The following is an 18,862-nucleotide window of genomic DNA, read 5'->3' on the forward strand; positions in this document are numbered from 1 at the left end:
CCGGTGACTGCGATCATTTGAATATCCACAAACACAAGGAGACTTAGGAATCAGAGGATATCCCAGAAAGCCAGAAATGAGACAGCACATAACCGTCACACAGCCCTGTGCTTGACTGAGCAACCAGCCTGTCCCAAGCCATGTGCCTTGAATGCTTCTGAGCAAATGAAGGTCCACAAGGAAGCCTTGATTCAGGAGGAAGATTAGATGCCCTCAGAAAGACCTCTGGGCTCTGGCTTCTGCACATTAGAACCAGCTTCAGCACAGAATAAAGTTCAACAAATTTTAGGAAGCAGGTGTTCATGTGACTTATTAGACGATTTACTGAGGGTCCCTTTAAATTATGAGTTCCTGAAAAAGTTTTTCAGTTGCTTAAATGACCAGGTACATAGTGCATAATGTGCACAGTGAAATTCCACCCCAATTTGCCATAAACATACTCCTGCCTGAGAGACATAAATTGCCATAAAATGGAATCTCAGCTTGTGATAAATAGCTATGCTCTTCTTAAGGATCAAAAAGACACATTAAAAAGGAAAAAGGTCAGGCTGGGGTTGTGGCTCAGTGATAAAGCCTAGCAGTCTCCAAGATGTGGCTTGAGTCCCCAGCACAAAGAAAAGATGGAAGAAAAAGAAGTCAATTGAATACTGTGCTAGGGGACACTTCTTGCTTTAGGACCTTATCAGGCTCATGGAGCTCCACCCTCCAGGCCATTTGCTCTGGCTGAGAGAAAAGTTTATCCAACACATGGAAAATTCCCCTCCACTGGGGCCAGACTGGACCTCACAGGGCCATTTCAGTCCTGTTCTGTGCCCAGCCTGGGGACGATTTCTCTCAAGGAGTAGAACTAACTTTACATATCTGACTGCTAAAAGCTCTGGCCCTTTTCACTATTGTCACGGCAAATGAAGATAACAGGCAAGTAGATTGCTGTAGATATTTATTGAATCATCTGTTACACCAACAGCACATGGTATGTCAAGAGAGACTGGCCACATACAAACAAAAGAAACCACATGTCGGCTGGGGGCCTTCTTTGGTCCTTAGTCATCCAATATACACTTTGGCAAATAGACCAGTTTACAGATTCTCATTCCAGATCTAAGGTTCCAGTTCTCTATGTAGCTTCTGGCAAGAGAGATACACAATTATGTTTTGGTAGTTTGTCCAAGGACGAGTTTCACACATGTAAACATAGACTACACAAATGTATGGCAGCTGATTAAATAATTGATAAGATCTTTGTCCTTGCAGAGTATACAACCGATTATTATCAGGGCAAGTGGAGAGGAAATGGGGAAAGAGGTCTGGGGAGGGTGCTGGATCACACGTACCTGCTCTGAGAAGTGACATCACCAAAAGTAGGACCCAATAATTGGCAAAAACCAATTATTAAAAATCTGAGCAGTAGCTGGGTGAGGTGGCACATGCTTATAACCTAGCAGTTTAGGAGGCTGAGGCAGGATTACAGGTTCAAAGCCTCAGCAATTTAGCAAGGCCTTAAGCAAGTTAGCAGGACTCTGTCTCAAAATCAAAAATAAAAAGGGCTGGCATGTGGCTCGGTGGTTAAGCGCCCCTGGGTTCAATCCCTGGTACAAAAAAGAAAAAAATCTGAGGAATAGATAAGGCCAGCCCATTTTCTCTAAGGCAGCATCTAGGTGTGAAAAGGGTAACTGTTAAATGTAGTCAGTTTAGAAATTTTATTAATTTTCTCACTTAAGTAAACTGTGACTGTCTCAAACTGTCAGGTTGCTTAGAGCCCAGAAAAAATGGAGGGGCCTTCCCAAGTCCAAGAAGCATCAGACGGAGGCTCTAAACATATTATTTCTAGAGCAAAGCCAAACAGTGACTCAGCTAACAACATCATAACACAAATTATGGGATGGGAATAAGGTCCAGACACCACAGAGGATTCTTCTCATTCTGCCCCAGTTCCAAATTCCTGAAAAGATGGGCCCAGGTGAGGGAAGACAGGGCTCATCCTCCAAAACAGAACAGGCAGTTCAAGCCAGAAGCATGCCACAAGCAGCGGCTCTTCATTCCAAAAAACTGCCCTCTGCCTCTCAGCGCAGTTCCCAAGCTGCCCACTGTGAGAGGAGCTCTGCAGGGGAGCCAGAGGACAGGAGGCCTCTCCTGCTTCCCATGCAGGCTGCCCCATCTCCAGGGCAAGTGTGTCTGAAGTCACATGTTCCTGTCCCCTCTCCCTCAAAGCTGTCCTGGGAATCGTGGGTTAAAGAGCAGGAAGGCTTAAGACTGCTGTGGGGTCAAAGCCAAATGGCAGTGCTTCCCAGGAGCTGGTCCCTCCCCTCTCCTGGGAAGCCTTCCTCTGATTAGAGGCATACTTTATACATAATATCACTTGCTCCACTGCCAAGGACTGGGCCAGTTTCTCCAACATGCTGCTCAGGCTGGAGGGACTCCTGGTTAGGATTCAGTTATACAAACAGCAGTCTTAGCTTTCCAGAACTATCCCTGAGGCCCTGCAGTTCCCCTGGCCTCACCCTAGCCATCTGCTGCCTGGAGGGTGGAGCCTGTCCAGCTCCTGTGGGGAGCTCTGCTTCTGCATCCAGGACTGAGCCCCAGGCCCCCACCAAAGCTTTCTGCATGTGAAGGGGAACAGGGAACAATACCTGCACAGGACATCTATAGCCACAGCCACAGTGAGGGAGGGAAAGCAGAGGACAGCCCTAACCCCAGAAGCCACCTAAAAGACACCACTACACCCACACTCCCCACCATGCTGCCTGAGTCTTCCCCAGGTTCTGAAGACTCAGCCTCAGCAGGGGTGAGCCACAAGACGCCTATGGGAACTCCACAAAATTGAGAGAGCCGCCCCCAAGCGGCCTCTGCATGAGACAAGATGGAGTCGGGCCATCACTGGGAGCTGGGGCTGTCTCCCTCAGTCAGGGTCTTGAAGTCCATGGAGAGGGCTTGTTCTTCAGCCTGGGGAGGCCGCTTCCAGTCAGCTTGAGCCAAGATGTAGAGCACAGTCACCCCGAAGCAGGCCAGCAGCAGGCCCAGCACGTTGGCCAGGACCCCTTCAGGCTGAAATGTGCTGTACTGGCTCCTACAGGGAAGGAGAGAAGGGAGAAGCCACCCAAGGGGTCCCAGTTAGGCCAAATGCCATTCTCATCCTGGGCCTTAAAGATGCCACAGGTTTGCCAGCACCAGCCCCCTCTAACTACTCCTAAGTCTCTAAAAGGCTGGCTTAGAAAACAAATGTTGAGGGAGGGAGGTTCCATCTTTGTAGGCAGCTGTGGCTCTGCCCTCTCCTGTCCTAGGACGCTCACCCGAGTTTAAACAGCAGCGCTTCCTTCAGGCCCAGCAGGGCTGTTCCTACAGAAAGGAGGAAGATGGTGGCACCAAAGAAGATGTGCTGAGGGCGGTAGCGGCTCCGCAGGGAAAATGAAGCTCCAGGGAACAGGAAGAAGCTGAAGCCCACGAACCACTAGTAAAAAAGGAGAGGCAGTGTTGGACCATGCGCTGGCCACGCACCTAACCAGCAGGAGGACACCAGGGCGACCCCTTCTTCCCCTCTTGAGGACTGTTAAGGACAGGGAATGGGTCCTGCCCCCAATGATTGAAGTCTCTGACCCATAGCAAAAGTTGGTCATTCTGAGAACTCAGCTGGCATGTGACCAAATACAGTGCCAAGTCAGCGGGGAAGGGTGCTGGGCCTGGGGCCCCTGGCCCATGCAGTCCTAGGATCACACCCCTCCCGCATCTGAAGGTGATGTCCAACCAAACTAAGCAACTCTCAGGGCACACTCAGCACTGCCTCTCCTCCCCCTCCCTGTCCCTTGCCGCTGGACCTGGAGATGGGGTGCTGGAGGGACTCACCTGCACAAAGTAAAGAACAAAGACAAGGATCCCGAACCAGCTGTGCAGGCTGTACAGATCAGCATAGCTCTTCTTCTTATGGTAATCGAACACCGCCACCAGGCCTGGACCAGAGATAAGGGCCGTGTGAGGTCAGGGTGGGATGTGGAAAAGAGAGTGGGTGGGATGACCTGAGGGACACTGGATAGCCAGAATTTCTGGGCTTTGGTCCAGCCCAATGACAGCCAGCACCAAGTGTCCCTGCCAGGGACGGTATTGGGGAGAGGACCAGGGGCAGGGCCATAGGGTTCTGGAGCAAGGAATGGTGTGTACCCAGCAGCTGCCTCCCAGCTGAAGCAGTGGGCGAGGAGAGGAAGGCACACCAGGACTCACCAACCAGGGCGATGATGAACGCAAAGACATGCAGTAGCCCGTGCAGGGCCTTAGTGGTGCGTTTGGCCTCTTTCCTGAAGACACGGTAGACCAGCAGGGCTGTGGGAAGTAGGAAGGGAAAACTAAGTGTGTGGCCTGCGCTGGACAAACAGCATGAAGGGCCACGTGGCCGGAGCATGAGCTGAGTTACAGCTTGTCAAGTTTGGCCCCCAACAGGAACTACAGGAGAAAACAGGACTCCATGGGACCGTGGGAGCTCCTGACCTTTGCAGATGGCACTGCCCTCTCCAGCTGGGTCCACCCTTCACACACATACCTGAGCACACTCAAGCATGCTGGGAGGCTGTGCCACAGCTCTTGCCACAAAGGGCAACAAAGGTGGGACTGGGCCCTCAGCCCTCATCCGGAGCAATTACTGGCCCAGTGGACACCCATCCACATCCTGCCTGCAGATGTCCTGTGAACTCATTCATTCAGGTGCTTTGGGTTCATCAAACAGTGGCAACTAGCTTCTGAACTGACCTTTTAGAAATATCACTCCTCAGAGTCCAATACTGAAGCCTGACCTGTCACTATTTATTTATTTATTTATTTATTTATTTATAGTTGTAGTTGGACACGATGCCTTTATTTTATTTATTTTTATGTGGTGCTGAGGATCAAACCCAGGGTCTCGCATGTGCTAGGCGAGCGCTCTACCGCTGAGCCACAACCCCAGCCCCATGACCTGTCACAATTTTTAATATGAAGTTTCCTCATTCCCAAACCGAATCCCCACTGCATCCAGCAGGTAGGCTCAGGTCTCATGGGGAATACCTCTGGGGACATGCTGCTGAGGAGTGGCTATCACCAGGACTGCCTCTAGGAAGAGCGCAGGCCATGCACCACCTTGCTCCCACCCCAGATGGAGGAGCTCTAGCCGGGCCAAGTCCAAGTGCAGCAACACACATGCACAATCCTAATATTTCTTTTCCCGATTCCCAGTCACTGATGAAGATGGCTCAGCTCCCAGCCCAGGACCTGGCTCTCTGCTCTAGAAAACACCCCACCCCCGGGAGATGAAGCAAAAGGCAAAAAGTGCTAGGACAGCTGGAGAGCGACTGCCACCCACCAGCCTCGGTGCCAGATTGAACTGTCTCCCCAGGCTCTAACCCAGCTCTAACCCGGCTCTAACCCAGCCCCCGCTCCATCTTTTCTAGAATCTTTGATTTGTCTAGCTGGAAGAGACCTCAGGGGTAACAGGATCCCTCTCCCTATGACAGCCCCAAGCCCAGGCACAAAGGAGCAGCTCCCCACAGGACTTACCATCTCCCTGCAGGAAGATCATGCCTATGACCATGCAGAGCGGGTGCACGTTAAACTGCAGGGTCCCCTCCCAGGCAATGCCACCTCGGTACAGACCCAGCCAAGCACCAGTCATGGCCACCACAGTCAAACCCAGCAGCTGGGAGAAGGCCACATAGTAGGGCAGCGCACCAGGGGTGGACACAGGGCCAAGGCCACTCTCCATGCTGAGGCAGCCACTGCAAGAAAGAAACAGAGCTCAGAGGAGTCACCCACAACCTCCAGAAGTGGCATCCCACCTCCACATGCCACCTCACCCGTCTCCCCTGTCCTCAAACAGAGCTCACTCACTCTCCCACCTCCAAGATCCCTTCCTGCTACCCTCCTGGAGCAGGATCCCTAAGTCCCAGGAGCAGCCCAGCAGGAGGCCCAGCCTTCTCAGGAGACAGACCTGACTTGGGTTCCATGTGTAAAGAAGGTGCAAAGGAAGACACCCCAAGTTCTTGTGGGAGCACAGGCCTCAGGTGAGAGCTGTATGTCCTCTCATGAGGTCCCCAGTATTCTCAGGTAGGGTTTACAGACCAATTACAGAGAAGTGAGCAGATTCCTTGAAGGTTCAGGTTAGCTGAACCTTCTTTCTCCAAACGAATGTAAAAATACTTCTGGGATGAAAAATGGGCTCCTCCTACCCCCTACCAGGTTCTAAGCTCCTAGCTGGAGATGAGGAGTCTTCTCTAGCCCACCATCCTGAGAGCCAGCCCCACACCCCACAGCAGGCTCCTCGTCCTGTAGAATAGCTGCCCTGGCCCTGCTGTGCCAGCCAGCAGGAGCCTGGGGCAGCAGAGTAGCCTCCTTCCCTTCCGGCCCTATCCCGAGCCAGGTGGGAGCAGGGCGCTTTCCTCCCTCGGGCGAGGTTTCCAAAACTGAGGGCACCAGAAAGGCAGCCCTCGTGTCTTCATGGACTCGGTGGACCTGCAGGCTCTGGGACAACCTGGCTCAGGAGACCAGGTCCATGTGTGCTCCAGCTCGCCACGCACGGCAGCCCTGGGGCCAGCTCTCCTCCCCGCACTGTGCCTCTCCCATCCCCATGGGAATGGGCATGCTCTGGCCATGGCAGCCAGCGACAGGAGGAGGGCAGGCAGGAGGGGAACCAGCCTGGCCCTGGCCTCCTCTCCTTTTGCCTCAGTGCCAGCAGCACATGGGCCCCACAGAAAGGTCCTGCCATGCCTGGACATTGCCACTGCCACCATGAGCTGACATGAGGGCACCAGCCTATTGCACCCTCCCCCAGACTGTCACCCTCTCACCTCCCCCACCACTCATCTCTCTCTCCCAGTAGCAGTGGGTGACATCAGTGACAGAATGTGGCTGGCAGTCCCTCTGGCACTACCACAGGGTCTAGCCCCCATCCTGCAGAGCTCAGGAAAGAGTCTGCAGTCTCCCCTGGGGCTCCGGCTTCACCTCCGCTCCCTGGTGCCCTGCCATGCCTGACAGCCGATGGCAACCGCACCGGTTTGAAAAAAAGGAGGCGGCTAATAATGTGACTCACTGAGGCAAAATATGGATGAGTGGAAAAAAGAAATCACATCATCAACGTTTGATTTCTATCCTTACTTTTTTTTTTTTTTTTTTTTTTGCAGTGCTGGGGATTGACCCCAGGAGTGCTCTACCAGGGAGCTACACCCTAGCCCTTTCTTTATATGTTTTATTTTGAGACAGGCTCTCACTAAGTTGGTGAAGCTGGCCTCAAACTTGTGATCCTCCTGTCTCAACCTCCCAAGTCTCTGGGTACACCACCATTCCCATATGATGCATTTTTAAAAATAGAAATGGGATCTTACCATTTCCTTCGGTGTGATTTTAACATAATGGTATATCATGCGTACTTCTCATGCCCGTCGATATCCATCTACCTCATTTCACTAACTTCACACTAACTATTCTCCTAGCCAACCTCAGCCCCCAGCTGTTCGACGGGGACTGGATTTCAGTTTTTCTCCAGATAAACACCACCAGGTGATCATCTCTGCACGCTTGTGTGAGACAGGGCCAGGTTCCTTCTCAGGTTTTTGATACACTCTGTAAAATCATCTTCCAGAAACAGCCCTGATTCATGCTCTCACAGTGTGCAGGCCAACGATGAATCCTATTTCTGGAATTCTTGCCACTGATCCTATCCGTCACTATACAGGTGACTCCAAAATTTAATGCCAGTTTTGTCCTCCTCCATATTCAAACCCCACTTCTAATGGTCCACTAGAAATCTGTACCTGGACATTTACCAACACTTCAAACTCATCCAAGACCAAACTCCTGTCCCATTGTAGTCTCATCCCCTCATGACCCCATTAGCCATGGGGCTGCCCCTCCTGGTCTGACCCATGCACCTTGGCCCCTACCCTGGCCATGCAGCCCAGGGGCTCCGCCAGGTCTCTGCCATCACTTCCCTCCCAGCCATCTTGCTGCCACATTAAGTCAGGGTCTACGGCTTTTCTCTTCAATCTGCCTGACACACCAAGGACAGACCCAGTTCCCTAAGTCCTGTCCCCTGCCTGCTGTATCATGATCCTAACTCAGTTTCCACCTCTACAGCCTTACTGTTCCTACCAGGTCACATGGAGGAGACCCTCAGGGCTCCCGACTCCCAACATAACCTGCTGTCCTTCCTCCCTCCTCTGGGCCAGCTGCTCCCAGCTCCCTGCACAGGCCCCAGATTCTCTCCAGGCCTTTCAATGGCATCTCACTCCCACTCTGTTCCCCGTGCCCAACACTGGCCCCTTCTCTTTGTCTCCCAAGGTTCCCCAGAGCTTCCTTACCCTTTCTGGTTCTGTACTAGGTCAGTCTCGTGGTGCTTCTCTGCTGAAGTGCTCTGTCCTTGGAGGTAAGGAGGCGCCTTACTCTTCTTTGTGACTCCTGGAGTCCCTAACACTTTACCCCAACTCTAACAGGAAAAATGGACTAAAGGAGGAAAGGCTGTCCTCTGGTCGCTTGTCCTGCGTCCTCCTCTGCAGGTCACTGCCTCCCTTATTAGATTCATCCCCAGAGAGCTCAGAGTACAGACAGAATCTGATTATCTCTGAATTAGGAAGAACAGAAGGAACATCACCCCAGGCAGTCAGGCAGAGCTGCCTGGACTTCTTTATGAATGCAAAGGGCAGGGCTGGGGCGCAGGGGCGGGCCTCACTCCAGGGTCATTTGCTTCCCCATCCCAGCCAGCCTCCTCGAGACAGGCAGGACCTCAAGGGAGGTTCTCCTCAAAAGGTGATGACCAAGCACATGGCTTTGCCATCCTACACTGCAAACTCATTCCTGGGTTCCTTGGGTTTGCACCCTCCATATTAGGGTGAGACAGCTTGTGTGCATCAGGAGGGAGGGCCTCCAACAGCCAGTGAGCCCCTTACTCTGTACCAGGTCCCATTTTCTCTCAGTCCTCAGCGGTGACACTGAGAACATAATAGAAGCATTACCCCAGTTTGATAGATGATGAAATTAGGGCTCAAAGATCATAAAGAGCAACCCCAAAATTACCATCAGCAAATAGCAGCTCCACTCAATTGTTTATTGAGTGCCTACTGTATATCAGGACTGGTAGATGCTGTAGAGGACATCCCTACCCTCAGGGGGGCTTGCAGGCAATGTGCAGCACAGAGACAGATGAAAAGGGGAGAGCAGTAAGAATTCAAGCTGTCCTGTTTGCACACAGAAGAGGGCCCCTCCTTTAATAAAGTGGCACACTCCTGAGTCTCCTGCTGGCCGAAGTGACCCTGTGCTTTCCAACACCCAGTAATTTTAATGGGTTAGTACTGTCACATTTTCCTAATACTGATGTCAGTCAAAGATCTGAGACTTTGACCCTAAACCTTGTTGAGAAAGTCACCTTGACACAGCCTGGTGATGGTCTTCCCCCTCCCATGACAGCTTCCTGGTTCCTGTTCAACCTTGGTCCCCAGGCACTTCAAGGGCCTGGAAGTGGCCCTCTCCACCCCAAAGGTATGCTCTGCCCAGCAGACTGGTCTTGCAACTAGAGGTACTCACGCTGCCCTTTATGTGGCCACTCTCCTTTTTCTGTAAGAGCACAGGGTGGGGGTGACAGATTTCTGGCAGCTTCTAGAAAACTGGGCTGTGACAAACACACCCCCAGCACACAAACTGCAGCCAGACTCCACTTAATGCAATCAAACAGGGACAGAGCTTCCCCCAGGGCTTAACCTACGCTGCTAAGCCACAAGCTCCCTCCTCAAACCCACTGTGTCTTATTAAAAGGCGACCAGGCCTAATCTCATTATTAGGGACCAGACACTGTACACTTTCTACAGCCTGGGGCAGAGAGGATAGAGGGAAGCGTTCCTCCTTATCAACAGGGTTTTGAGTTAGATGAAGGAGGGGACGATCTTTTGATGGGTGAAAACAGCTGGCTTGTCCCAGAATGTGATGAAAGAGAAGGCAAAGGGGCATTTTCTTACAACTCCACACCTGAGGTACCTGAGGAAGAAAGCAGGGCTTGAAGTCACCATCAGGTTTGAGTGGCTCCTAATACTTAAAAAGCAAAAAGATTTTCATCTTTGTTAAAGTCAAGAGGGCTGGAGACGTAGCTTGGCAGGGGTGGAGGAGGTGGTTACAGAAGAAAAGATGAATTTTTAGGGTCAAAGAAAATGTTTTAATTTTTAATTTGGTCTGGATGACATTTGTGTCTATACCAACACAGATACAAAATAGACCGTTATTATTTGTTTTATGTAGGAAAAGGCCCATGAAAGTCACAATTCAGCCTAAATCACAAAGTTGTGATTTCAAAGCCACTCCACTGTGTTCCCAAACAAACCAAGTCCCCTGTCTAGCCCTGATTCCTCATCTGTGAGGTGGGGGGATATTGAGAACTACCTTACTGGACAGTAGAAAGATTAAGTGGGAAAAATATACACGAGTTCCTAGCACAGTGTCTGCTACATGGTAGGGGCTCAGTCAAATACTGGTCTAATAAAAACTAAACCTGACCCTAATGGCCTCTTCAGGTGAAGTCACATGTCAGCAGCAATGTATATACCAGGTTTGGGGCCCCAGAATAGATGACAGCTAACAGTAGGACTCCCTCTAAAAAATTCACACTTCCCTTCTGCTTCCCACCAGCCTCCCACACTCCTGGAGCAGAAACTCCTGGAGCAGGGGAGCAGGAAGCCTGGTCTGCTTTTAATCTGTGATGTTCTATATTTTCAAAAATCGGTTATGGATTGATTAGGAAGCAGTGAAGCTGACTTTTGGATGCCGTTCCTTTCTCCTGACTGTCCACCAACACAGCCCGATGCCTCACAACCTGTATTAGCAGAAAAGCCCAGGTTAAGCCTGCCAAGAGAAGGTGGCAGGGCAAGCTGTGGGCGGTTCTACCTCTGGTTCCAGAAGCACCTCCTGCAAGGGGGTGGGGTTGGAGCCGCCCTGCATTTTCCTGTCTCTGACCAATTTCAGTGGAGAAATCAAGGCAGCTAGAGTAGGTGGTACAGCTTTGGTTTTGTTTTTTCTTTTTTTTTTTTTTTTTTTTCCATTTACTATGAAAAGAAAGAGTAGAATCCAGGAAACCTAAGATGGAACTTCATTTAATGAGTCTTAGAAAGCATTCAAAGACTGCCAAGGTGGAAAGATGAGAGGAGAGGGGCAACCCGAAGGAGAAGAGACGGGAAGACATGCCAGGGGTCCCAGAGTCTATGTGGACCCCCGTTCTGTGACTGTGATGCAGCGCCCGAAAGGGCAGAGAAATGGCCCCGCTGTCACCACCCCAGAGTCAAAGGCAGCTGCGGATCCCTCCCTCTCCCCGAGCAGTTCTGCAGCCCCTGTGTCCACCCGTCAGGGCCCAGCACGGCCAGCCGAAGGAGCCAGGCTCTCCCAGTCTGGAACCCCCCACCCTCACTCGGAGCTGGGGTGTCGGAGGAGACAGAAAGGATCTGCCGCTAGACATTTCAGCCCCAGAGCCGGCCATGGGAAGAGGCGGAAGCCCGGGTTTCGGGTTTCGAAGAACAGTCGTGGCAAACGCTGGTCCACCCACTTCCACCCGCCGTGTCCTAGAACGCGGCTGCGGATCCCTGCTCTAAACTCGGGGTCCCGGAGTCTGCGTTCTAACTTCAGCAGCGACTCGGCCCAGGGACTGCCCGGGGCCGGGCTCTGCCCGGGCGTCAGGAAGGAGCTGGATCGGCTCTGTGCGCCCCGAGCTGCGCCCGGCGGCCTCTCGAGGGCGGGGAGGTAGGACTGCACCTGAGTCCGGTGTGGCGGCAGGTGAGGGCGAGAGAGGCCCGCTGCGGCTCGGAGAGCCTGGCCGGCCAGGGCGCGGGCGGCCCCCAGCAGCCTGGGCTCACCCGCGTTCCCCGTCGCGCCGGCCGCGTCCCCCCCGCCGCCTACCTGGTCCCGCCGCGCGGCGCCGCCCACCGGCCTGCGAGCTTCCCCGCGCCGCGCCCGGGCCGCTCTGCCGGTTCCGCGGGCCGCACGGGCCTCCCAGCTGGCACGCGGGCCTCAGCGCGACGGCGTCGCCATGGCGACCGGGAGGCGTCGGCGGCGGCGGGTTGGCCGCGGGACTGGCGACGCGGCGAGTGTCACCGAGGCCGGAAGTGCCCGCGACTTGCCCGCACCCCGGGGCGGGCGGCCACCCGCTGGGCCGCCCCGCACGTGCTGGGCCCCCCCCCCACCCGTTCCGGGTCCGGCTTGGCACTGGCCCCGCCGGCGGCCACCGCGGCCACCCGGACCCCGGCGTCGGGACTCGAGTTCGGGTAACCTTCGGAACCCGGTTCTCGACCTGCCCTCCGGGGTCCCCGCGTTGGGCGTGTGTCGAACTTGTGACCCTGAGGGACGGGAGGGCGGTGACGGGCGAAGCTGAGGGAAGGGGCAGCCGGGTGGGCCAGGCCGCGGCGGGACGCGACCCCCGGCCAAGGGGTGACAGTGCGGGGCGCGGAGAACGGCCGCCCCGGCCAGGCCTCGTCTCGGCACTTCCCGATTTCCTGGCTCGTGTTCTCACTCGGCGTCCTCCAGCCTTCGCGCCTCCCCTCTCTCGCCCCGCCAGGGCTCTGGAGGCCGCTAGATGTCAGACGCGGCCCAGGCCTTGGCCCGCGCCGCAGCTTCCTTCCCCAGCCCCAGCGGGGGAGGCTCAGTTTACAGGAAAAAAAAACACCACACACACACACACACACACACACACACACACACACGTTGTTGACAGGTTTTGCTGCTATCAAAGACAGCTAGAAACTCTGCATGAGATTCTCTTTCTCTCCCTCTGCCTCCTCCTTCCCCTCCTACACCTTCCTTCACACACAGGCTCTGACCAGCCTCTCATGAAGGTCAAGACCTTGCTATCCATCGGCTCCCCTTTTGGCAGCCTGATCAAAGCCCCATAGTCAGGAAATGTTTGGGGTAGATAACAGGTCCCGCTCAGACTTCCTGCAAGCTGAGAACAAAATGCCTGGCCAGACTCACCAAAGGTCCAGGAGTAGGAGGGTCCAAACCAACCTCAGCTTAGGGTTGGTCTGGCCTTGCCCACCTGCCCTTCCTCACCCAGGTTGTGGGAGGCAGTCCTTGGAGCTGCTCAGCCTGGGGACTTCATACTGGCAGGGTACAGAACTTCCTGAAGGACCCTGGGGACCTGGAAACCCCTCACAGGGAGAACCTATGGCAGGACACACCTTTGGACCAGGCACACAACCCTTCCCCCACCACACTCACACATACACACGAGTGACCAAGATTACACCATCTAAGAATAGGAATTCTGTTAGGGGAACTTTTAATTTGGAGGAAGTTAATGGACATTTTAAAGTAGGAAACAGCTTCCTTAGTGTGCAAACAGGCAAACAGCAGGCACAATGCATTGAGAATGGAAGGTCGAACTGAGCCATTTTTTTCATTGTCCCTCAGTGTATTTGGGCTTGGGAGTGTGGCCAGGCTTGGCAGGACAGAACTCCACTTCAGTGCTGAGCTCTGGGCTAATGTGCATGGATTTCAGCACCTCAGGAGAGGCTCCTGCTAGGGTGCAAAGGTCCCTCCTACTACCAGAGCCCCAGACTGCAGCACTTTTCTCTGAGGAGGGACAATCACCCTCAATCAGTGTTCTCAGGGGCCAGCTTAATGTGGGGGAGAGGAAGACCTCTACATCAGGCACATGGAGACTCAGCCCACTAAAGAGCAGGTGATCCCCTCAAGGTGCTGCCCCAGCCAGACACTCAGACCACCTTCCTCCTTTCCCTGCTAAAACTCCTGCCTGCAAACCTGAGAGGTGTGTGTGCCTATGGCAGGAAGGCCAGGAGGAGAGTTCCCTTATTGCCCCTTCTTGGGTGACCCAAAGATGTGGAACATCTTCAGAATGCTGAACATTCTGTCTGTGGAAACCCCTTCCTTCCTACACTCAGAGCTCTGCCAACCTTTCTGTTCCCCAGAGGAACCAAGTCCACTGTGACCTCTCTGTGGAATTTGCTTCCACGATCAGCACTGGGCTTATGCATTCAAGCCTTAACTCACACAGAAGGCTTTCCCTGAGCACAAGCATGGCAGCTGGGGCAGAGGTTGGAGATGTCAGCCCTTCCTGGACAACCATGGGAGCCTCCTTGAGCACACCTCATCTCTGACCAAAAGCATGCAGGAGCAGAAGTACCAAGCACTGAGAAGAATGGATCTTACAATCAGAGACCCAGAGACCATTCCTCAGATCTACCTCTGTCTGGCTAATCGTCTTTCCCCAGGGTTACCAGATTCAAAAAGTAGAGGGGAAGACAGTAGGACTCCCATTAAATGTGAACTTTTTCAAATGTTAGCATGACTATATCCCAGACACTACATACAATATACTGAGGATTTATTCCTCAAATGTAACTAGATGTTCTTTATTTTCTGTGACTACACTTGCTCCTGTGTGGGAAAGACAAGGAGAGGGGCCAGGGGGCTGAAACAGTCTCTCAATCTGGTCTCATCAAACTGGGTGGCTCCTGCCATCTCCCAGTTAAGTGTCATCCAGCACATTTCAGGTGGAGTCCTCAACCTCGGGCTGCAGGGGGTGCACAAGGCACAAATGGAGTCCCCAGTCCTAAGGCGCTGTAAGATTCAAACACACAGTTTGACTCTGGGTGCCAGGCACTAGTCAAGACACTGAGGGTGTAGCAACACAGGACAGGCCCAGTCCTGTCTTCACATCTTCACAAAGTCATACAAGAGACTCAGGGAAGTGCCTCTTAAACCATTCTCTGTCCAATCCCAAGTCTGTCTGCCCTTCAGAGGGTTTCCCCCATGGTGATAGTGCATAAAGGGACCCTTAATGTAGACAAGAGGGTCAGGGAAGGCTTCTGGAGCTGTGTACCAGAGAATTCTACTGCTACAAGATGACCAGGTATTAACTTGGCAACAAGACAGGCAGAAGAAACATAGAAGACCAGGTGAAGGCCTGACCTGTCACCCTGGGACTCCCGGGCTTATTTGCATGAGGATCCCCTGGAACCCAGATTGTACAGGGGGCATGGGCCACCGGCTGCAGGAATTCACATGTATAGGCCAAAGACTGCATCAGCTCTGAGAGGCGGGCCCTTCCCTCAGATGTCCCTGATGAGTAAGCAGCCTTCAACCCAGGTGGCATCATCCTCAGGCCGGCTCCCAAGGCACTTGGCTACTTTGTAAATTAGGACTATGAATCACCCAGGGAGAAAAACCTATCTTCCAACTTTGGGAACAGTGGAGGTGACCAGAAAAGCAGCTGACTCTGGCAGGAGCAGCCCAAGCATCCACTGGAAAAGCAACCATGGTGGCAGGAGTGGAGCAAGGAAGGGCACCAGCTCAAAAGCTCCCAGATCCATCAGGGAAGGCAGTGAGCCATCTAGGACCTTGGTATGTGAGGGGATTGGAGCTAAGGAATGTCAAACCCACCCCTGTTTGATCCCAAGGCTGGTCCAGCCTGAGAAAACAAGACTTAGATAAGAGACAATAACAAAGCTGACTCTACAGAACCAAGACCCAGGAGAAGCCACAGGGTCAGGACATTCAGGCCAACCTCCTCTCTACTGGGCCCTGAGTTGTGAATGGATAAGCAGGGCTGGGGACCAGCCTAGTGCGGGAGGTGGTGAGGCAGCGCCTGGTAGGCCCCTGAGACAGAAGGCAGCGGAGTAGGGGACTTTCCCAGCCTCAGTTTGTTTCTGTGGAGGGAGGAACCAGGAGGGCATCCTTACTCTTCTCCGTCACCCTCCCTCCCCTCTCTTCATTCCTCACTTCCTTCCTTCCTTTCTTTCAAGGAGGGTTTATTGGGCACCTGCTATGTGCCATGCATTGTTCTAGGCTCTGGAGAGACAGTAATAGAGAAAACAGACACGGACCCTGCTTCCCTTGCCTGCATGAAGAGAAGACTGGGAATTAAAACAGCAAACTAACAAACAATTTTATTCAGTGATTTGTACATCTGCCACCCCCCAACACACACACACATACACACACACACACACACACAGCCCTAACTGCATGAGGCTCAATTGTCAGGTTTCAACACAATAAGTGCTATGAGAAAATAATAAAACAGGAGCAGGTTATAGAAGAGGGGAGGTGGGAAAATGTTGAGGGGTGCTGAGGAAGCCTGTGTGAGGGAGAGGACCTAGGGAAGGTAATTCCAGTAGAGGGCAGTGGAGGGCAAAGGCCTGGAAGCAGGAATGTGCACATCTGTCTCCTTGCTGCCCTGCCTGTGGCCACTCCTCTCCACCCAGCAGAGAAGCCAGTTGAGTGAACAGAGAGGAGGCAGAAATGTAAACATGACATTAAAGGGTAGAGGGGCAGGTGCCAGGTGTGTGGCAGGGACCCCACCTGTGATTCTTGGGATGTTCAAGACGTCCCCACAGACCCATAGTTGTAGTTGCGTCTGACCACAGCCACTATCTGCTAGAGAAGCCACACATTGGGCCACCATCAGTAGGGCGCAGCTAGGCTCCCTTTATCCAGCCCAGATATGCCCTGTGGCTGGGGACGGCTGAGCAGGATGCCCTGGAGCCCTGGCACCACACTCAGCCTGCTGTCTAGGAAGGGAACCATGAGAGCTGTGTGTGCCAGTGGAGTCCTCAGTCCCCACCTCCCCACCTCTCCCTGAGTTGTGGTCAGTGGGTCGATTAATGTTGAAGACCTGTTGTGAGCGCTGGGGACATTATGAAGAGCAGACAAGCCTCTAAGCCAAGACAGCAAGGGTGTGAGGATGCAGCTCTGCTCAGGATGACCATAGCCTTCGGTGGTGTCAGCAGATGCATGGAGGGAGGGGAGGGAAGGAGCAACTGATAATGACCACTATTTGATCACCTCCACCAACCAGCCTTAAACAGCAGGGCTGGACTCCTGCGCTTTGTCCAAAGCCTGGGACAGCTTGAGCATTCATCTTGGCTGCAGGAGCCATCCCAGCCCTGGCTGCACACCCCTGGTTCTCCGCCAAGCTCCCCATTCCAGGATGGAGTGAGGAAGATGTGGTGGCCTCTCTGAGCCCAAAGTTCAGAGTGACCGAACAACCTGGAGGATGCCCTGACCACACTGTGGGCGAAAACACAGGTGGCATTTCCTACTAGCTCTGTAGCCCCCTCTTCCCAGTCAGAACCACAGCTGTACCCGGAAGAGCAAAAAGATGGGACTGCGACATGAGGCCCTGCCTCCAGTGTGCTCACCTGGCCTGCTGACTTCCAAGGCCACACAAGTCAGCAGCAGATTGTCCCAGTCAGAGGACCTTTCCCTGCTCTGCTCCCTCCCCCACCTCCATCCTTTATGCTTTTCTTGACCTTGACCCTGGCCATTGCCTCCAGTAAGCCTAGCTGGTCAGGTGGTCCTTGTTGAGAGGTTAGATTCAAGGGCATCTTGACCTTATCCCACAGTCTTCCTCACCCAGGAAGCCACACTCAATCCCTCTAGCCCGTGGGAGAACCTAAGGTGGGCTTGAGCCAGGGGCCATCACAGCCCTCAGCCTCAGTCCCACCCAGTCCAGGTATCTCCTCTGGCTTCATCACCCTTGTGAAGTTGTCCTTACATCAGGCTGTAAGGACACAGCAGCTGTTCCTGGAGCAGGATCTCGGGAAGACTGGGTGGGTGCGGTTCAAGGCCTCGCCTCAAAGCCTCAGGGCCATGTAAATTTCTCTAGGTCTGGTTCTTAGGTTGGGGCCCAAGGCTGTTGGAAGGCCAGGGTACTACTGAAGACTCTTCAAATCAGGATCCATTCCAACTCTGTGAGTTCTGTTTCACAGCTTGGGGGGATAGAGCACGTTCAAAAGCACATGACTGAGTGCTCTCCTCCACCCTAGGGAGTTCTTCTTCCATGATCCCCCTTCCCCTGATCAATCCTGGCTACTTCAGGTCATCATGGAGTAAACCCAGATGGACTTCTCCCCTGCACACCACCAGTGCAGCAGCCCCTTGCCCTTCCTCTGCTATTTGGAGCCCAGGTGGCTATATCAGCATTGGCCACATGCAGTGGCCTCCCCTAGCCCAAGCCCATCTAGTTACTCCCTGGGAGGTTCCTCTGAGAAGCTCTCAGCCCTTTCTGCCAGCAGACCATCCAAAAGGTCTAAGAAAGGAGGGGTCTCATCTTAGACACCTTTCTTCTCCTGGTGCATGTGTCAGTCACTCCACCTCACTCTAGGGAGTGACATGCCTGACCTCTGCCAGGCCACAGAAGTCGGCTGACATCCCCTTGGCATGAACTTTTTGCCTGGCGTCGATCTACGCAAAAGGCCCTCTCAAGATGTGCTTCTCGGACAACGCAAACGACTCCAAGTGAACCAAAACCATGATGTCACCTTCTCCCACCAGCATCTCCTTTCACCCACCATGGACGCCTGCTGGTAAATGTGGTTATTGAGAGTGTGAGGAACAGGGTTGGGCAGGCCAGGCTGGGGGCAGAGCTGGCAGTAGGGATGGAGGCCCTGTGAGAGCTGAGGTGTGGGCCCCAAAGATGGATTTGCATCCTCTGCTCTGGGTCTCCTGATGAAGTCAACAGGAGGTATCCTCCCCAGCCCAGCAGGAAGGGGAGCCAGCCTGACCCTCAACTCTGATGGTGGCTGTCCCTCTCTCCTCTCCCTTCTCTGTGGGTCCCCTGTTTCTGTCTGGCTTGCCACACCTCTATTCTGTCTCTTTCAGGGTCTCTCTTTCAGTCTCCTCTACCTCTCTTCCTTGCTGAGCTGAAATTCCCAGGGGGATTCTGGGAAGCAGATTATAATCTCTGCCCTTCAGCCTGTGAGCACTTACTTCATCACCCTTGTGAAGTTGTCACAAGTTTCTGGTCCCTGTCTGGGAACAATGAGTAAGATGCACACGACCAGAGTGAGATGGCTGTGCTAGGCTGGAGCCACGGGGCATTCCAGAAGGAGAAGGATGGGGGGATCACGGGCCCCTTTACACA

General features: G+C 53.5%; 1 protein-coding gene across 4 annotated transcripts; it reads right to left on the bottom strand.

The window, feature by feature from the left end:
• Positions 1-939: 939 nt before the first annotated feature.
• Cyb561 (cytochrome b561) lies at positions 940-11,968 on the bottom strand. Of its 4 annotated transcripts, none has more exons than XM_071603351.1 (8): positions 11,881-11,968; positions 9,960-9,978; positions 8,313-8,370; positions 5,518-5,735; positions 4,213-4,311; positions 3,841-3,944; positions 3,291-3,448; positions 940-3,067 (listed from the first exon to the last, which is right to left on the bottom strand). In XM_071603351.1, exons 4-8 carry the CDS (start codon positions 5,720-5,722, stop codon positions 2,875-2,877), a joined length of 759 nt encoding a protein of 252 aa, XP_071459452.1. In that variant the 5' UTR covers positions 5,723-5,735; positions 8,313-8,370; positions 9,960-9,978; positions 11,881-11,968; the 3' UTR covers positions 940-2,874. The 4 variants fall into 4 exon arrangements, with proteins under 4 accessions (XP_071459452.1, XP_071459451.1, XP_071459450.1 ...); XM_071603350.1 differs by having other exon boundaries at positions 9,374-9,978; XM_071603349.1 differs by having other exon boundaries at positions 8,313-9,978.
• Positions 11,969-18,862: the final 6,894 nt, after the last annotated feature.

The sequence above is a fragment of the Marmota flaviventris genome, chromosome 17 (genome assembly GCF_047511675.1).
Source record: "Marmota flaviventris isolate mMarFla1 chromosome 17, mMarFla1.hap1, whole genome shotgun sequence".
NCBI classification, from domain to species: Eukaryota; Metazoa; Chordata; class Mammalia; order Rodentia; family Sciuridae; genus Marmota; species Marmota flaviventris.

Excerpts from the sequence above, each read along its gene's own strand:
- Cyb561 (XM_027946305.2), bottom strand. The coding sequence starts at position 5,722 with ATGGAGAGTGGCCTTGGCCCTGTGTCCACCCCTGGTGCGCTGCCCTAC. Across the intron at positions 3,945-4,212 it reads GTTCATCATCGCCCTGGTTG|GCCTGGTGGCGGTGTTCGAT; the intron begins GTGAGTCCTGGT and ends TCTCTGGTCCAG. Across the intron at positions 3,449-3,840 it reads TTGTTCTTTACTTTGTGCAG|TGGTTCGTGGGCTTCAGCTT; the intron begins GTGAGTCCCTCC and ends CTTTTTTACTAG.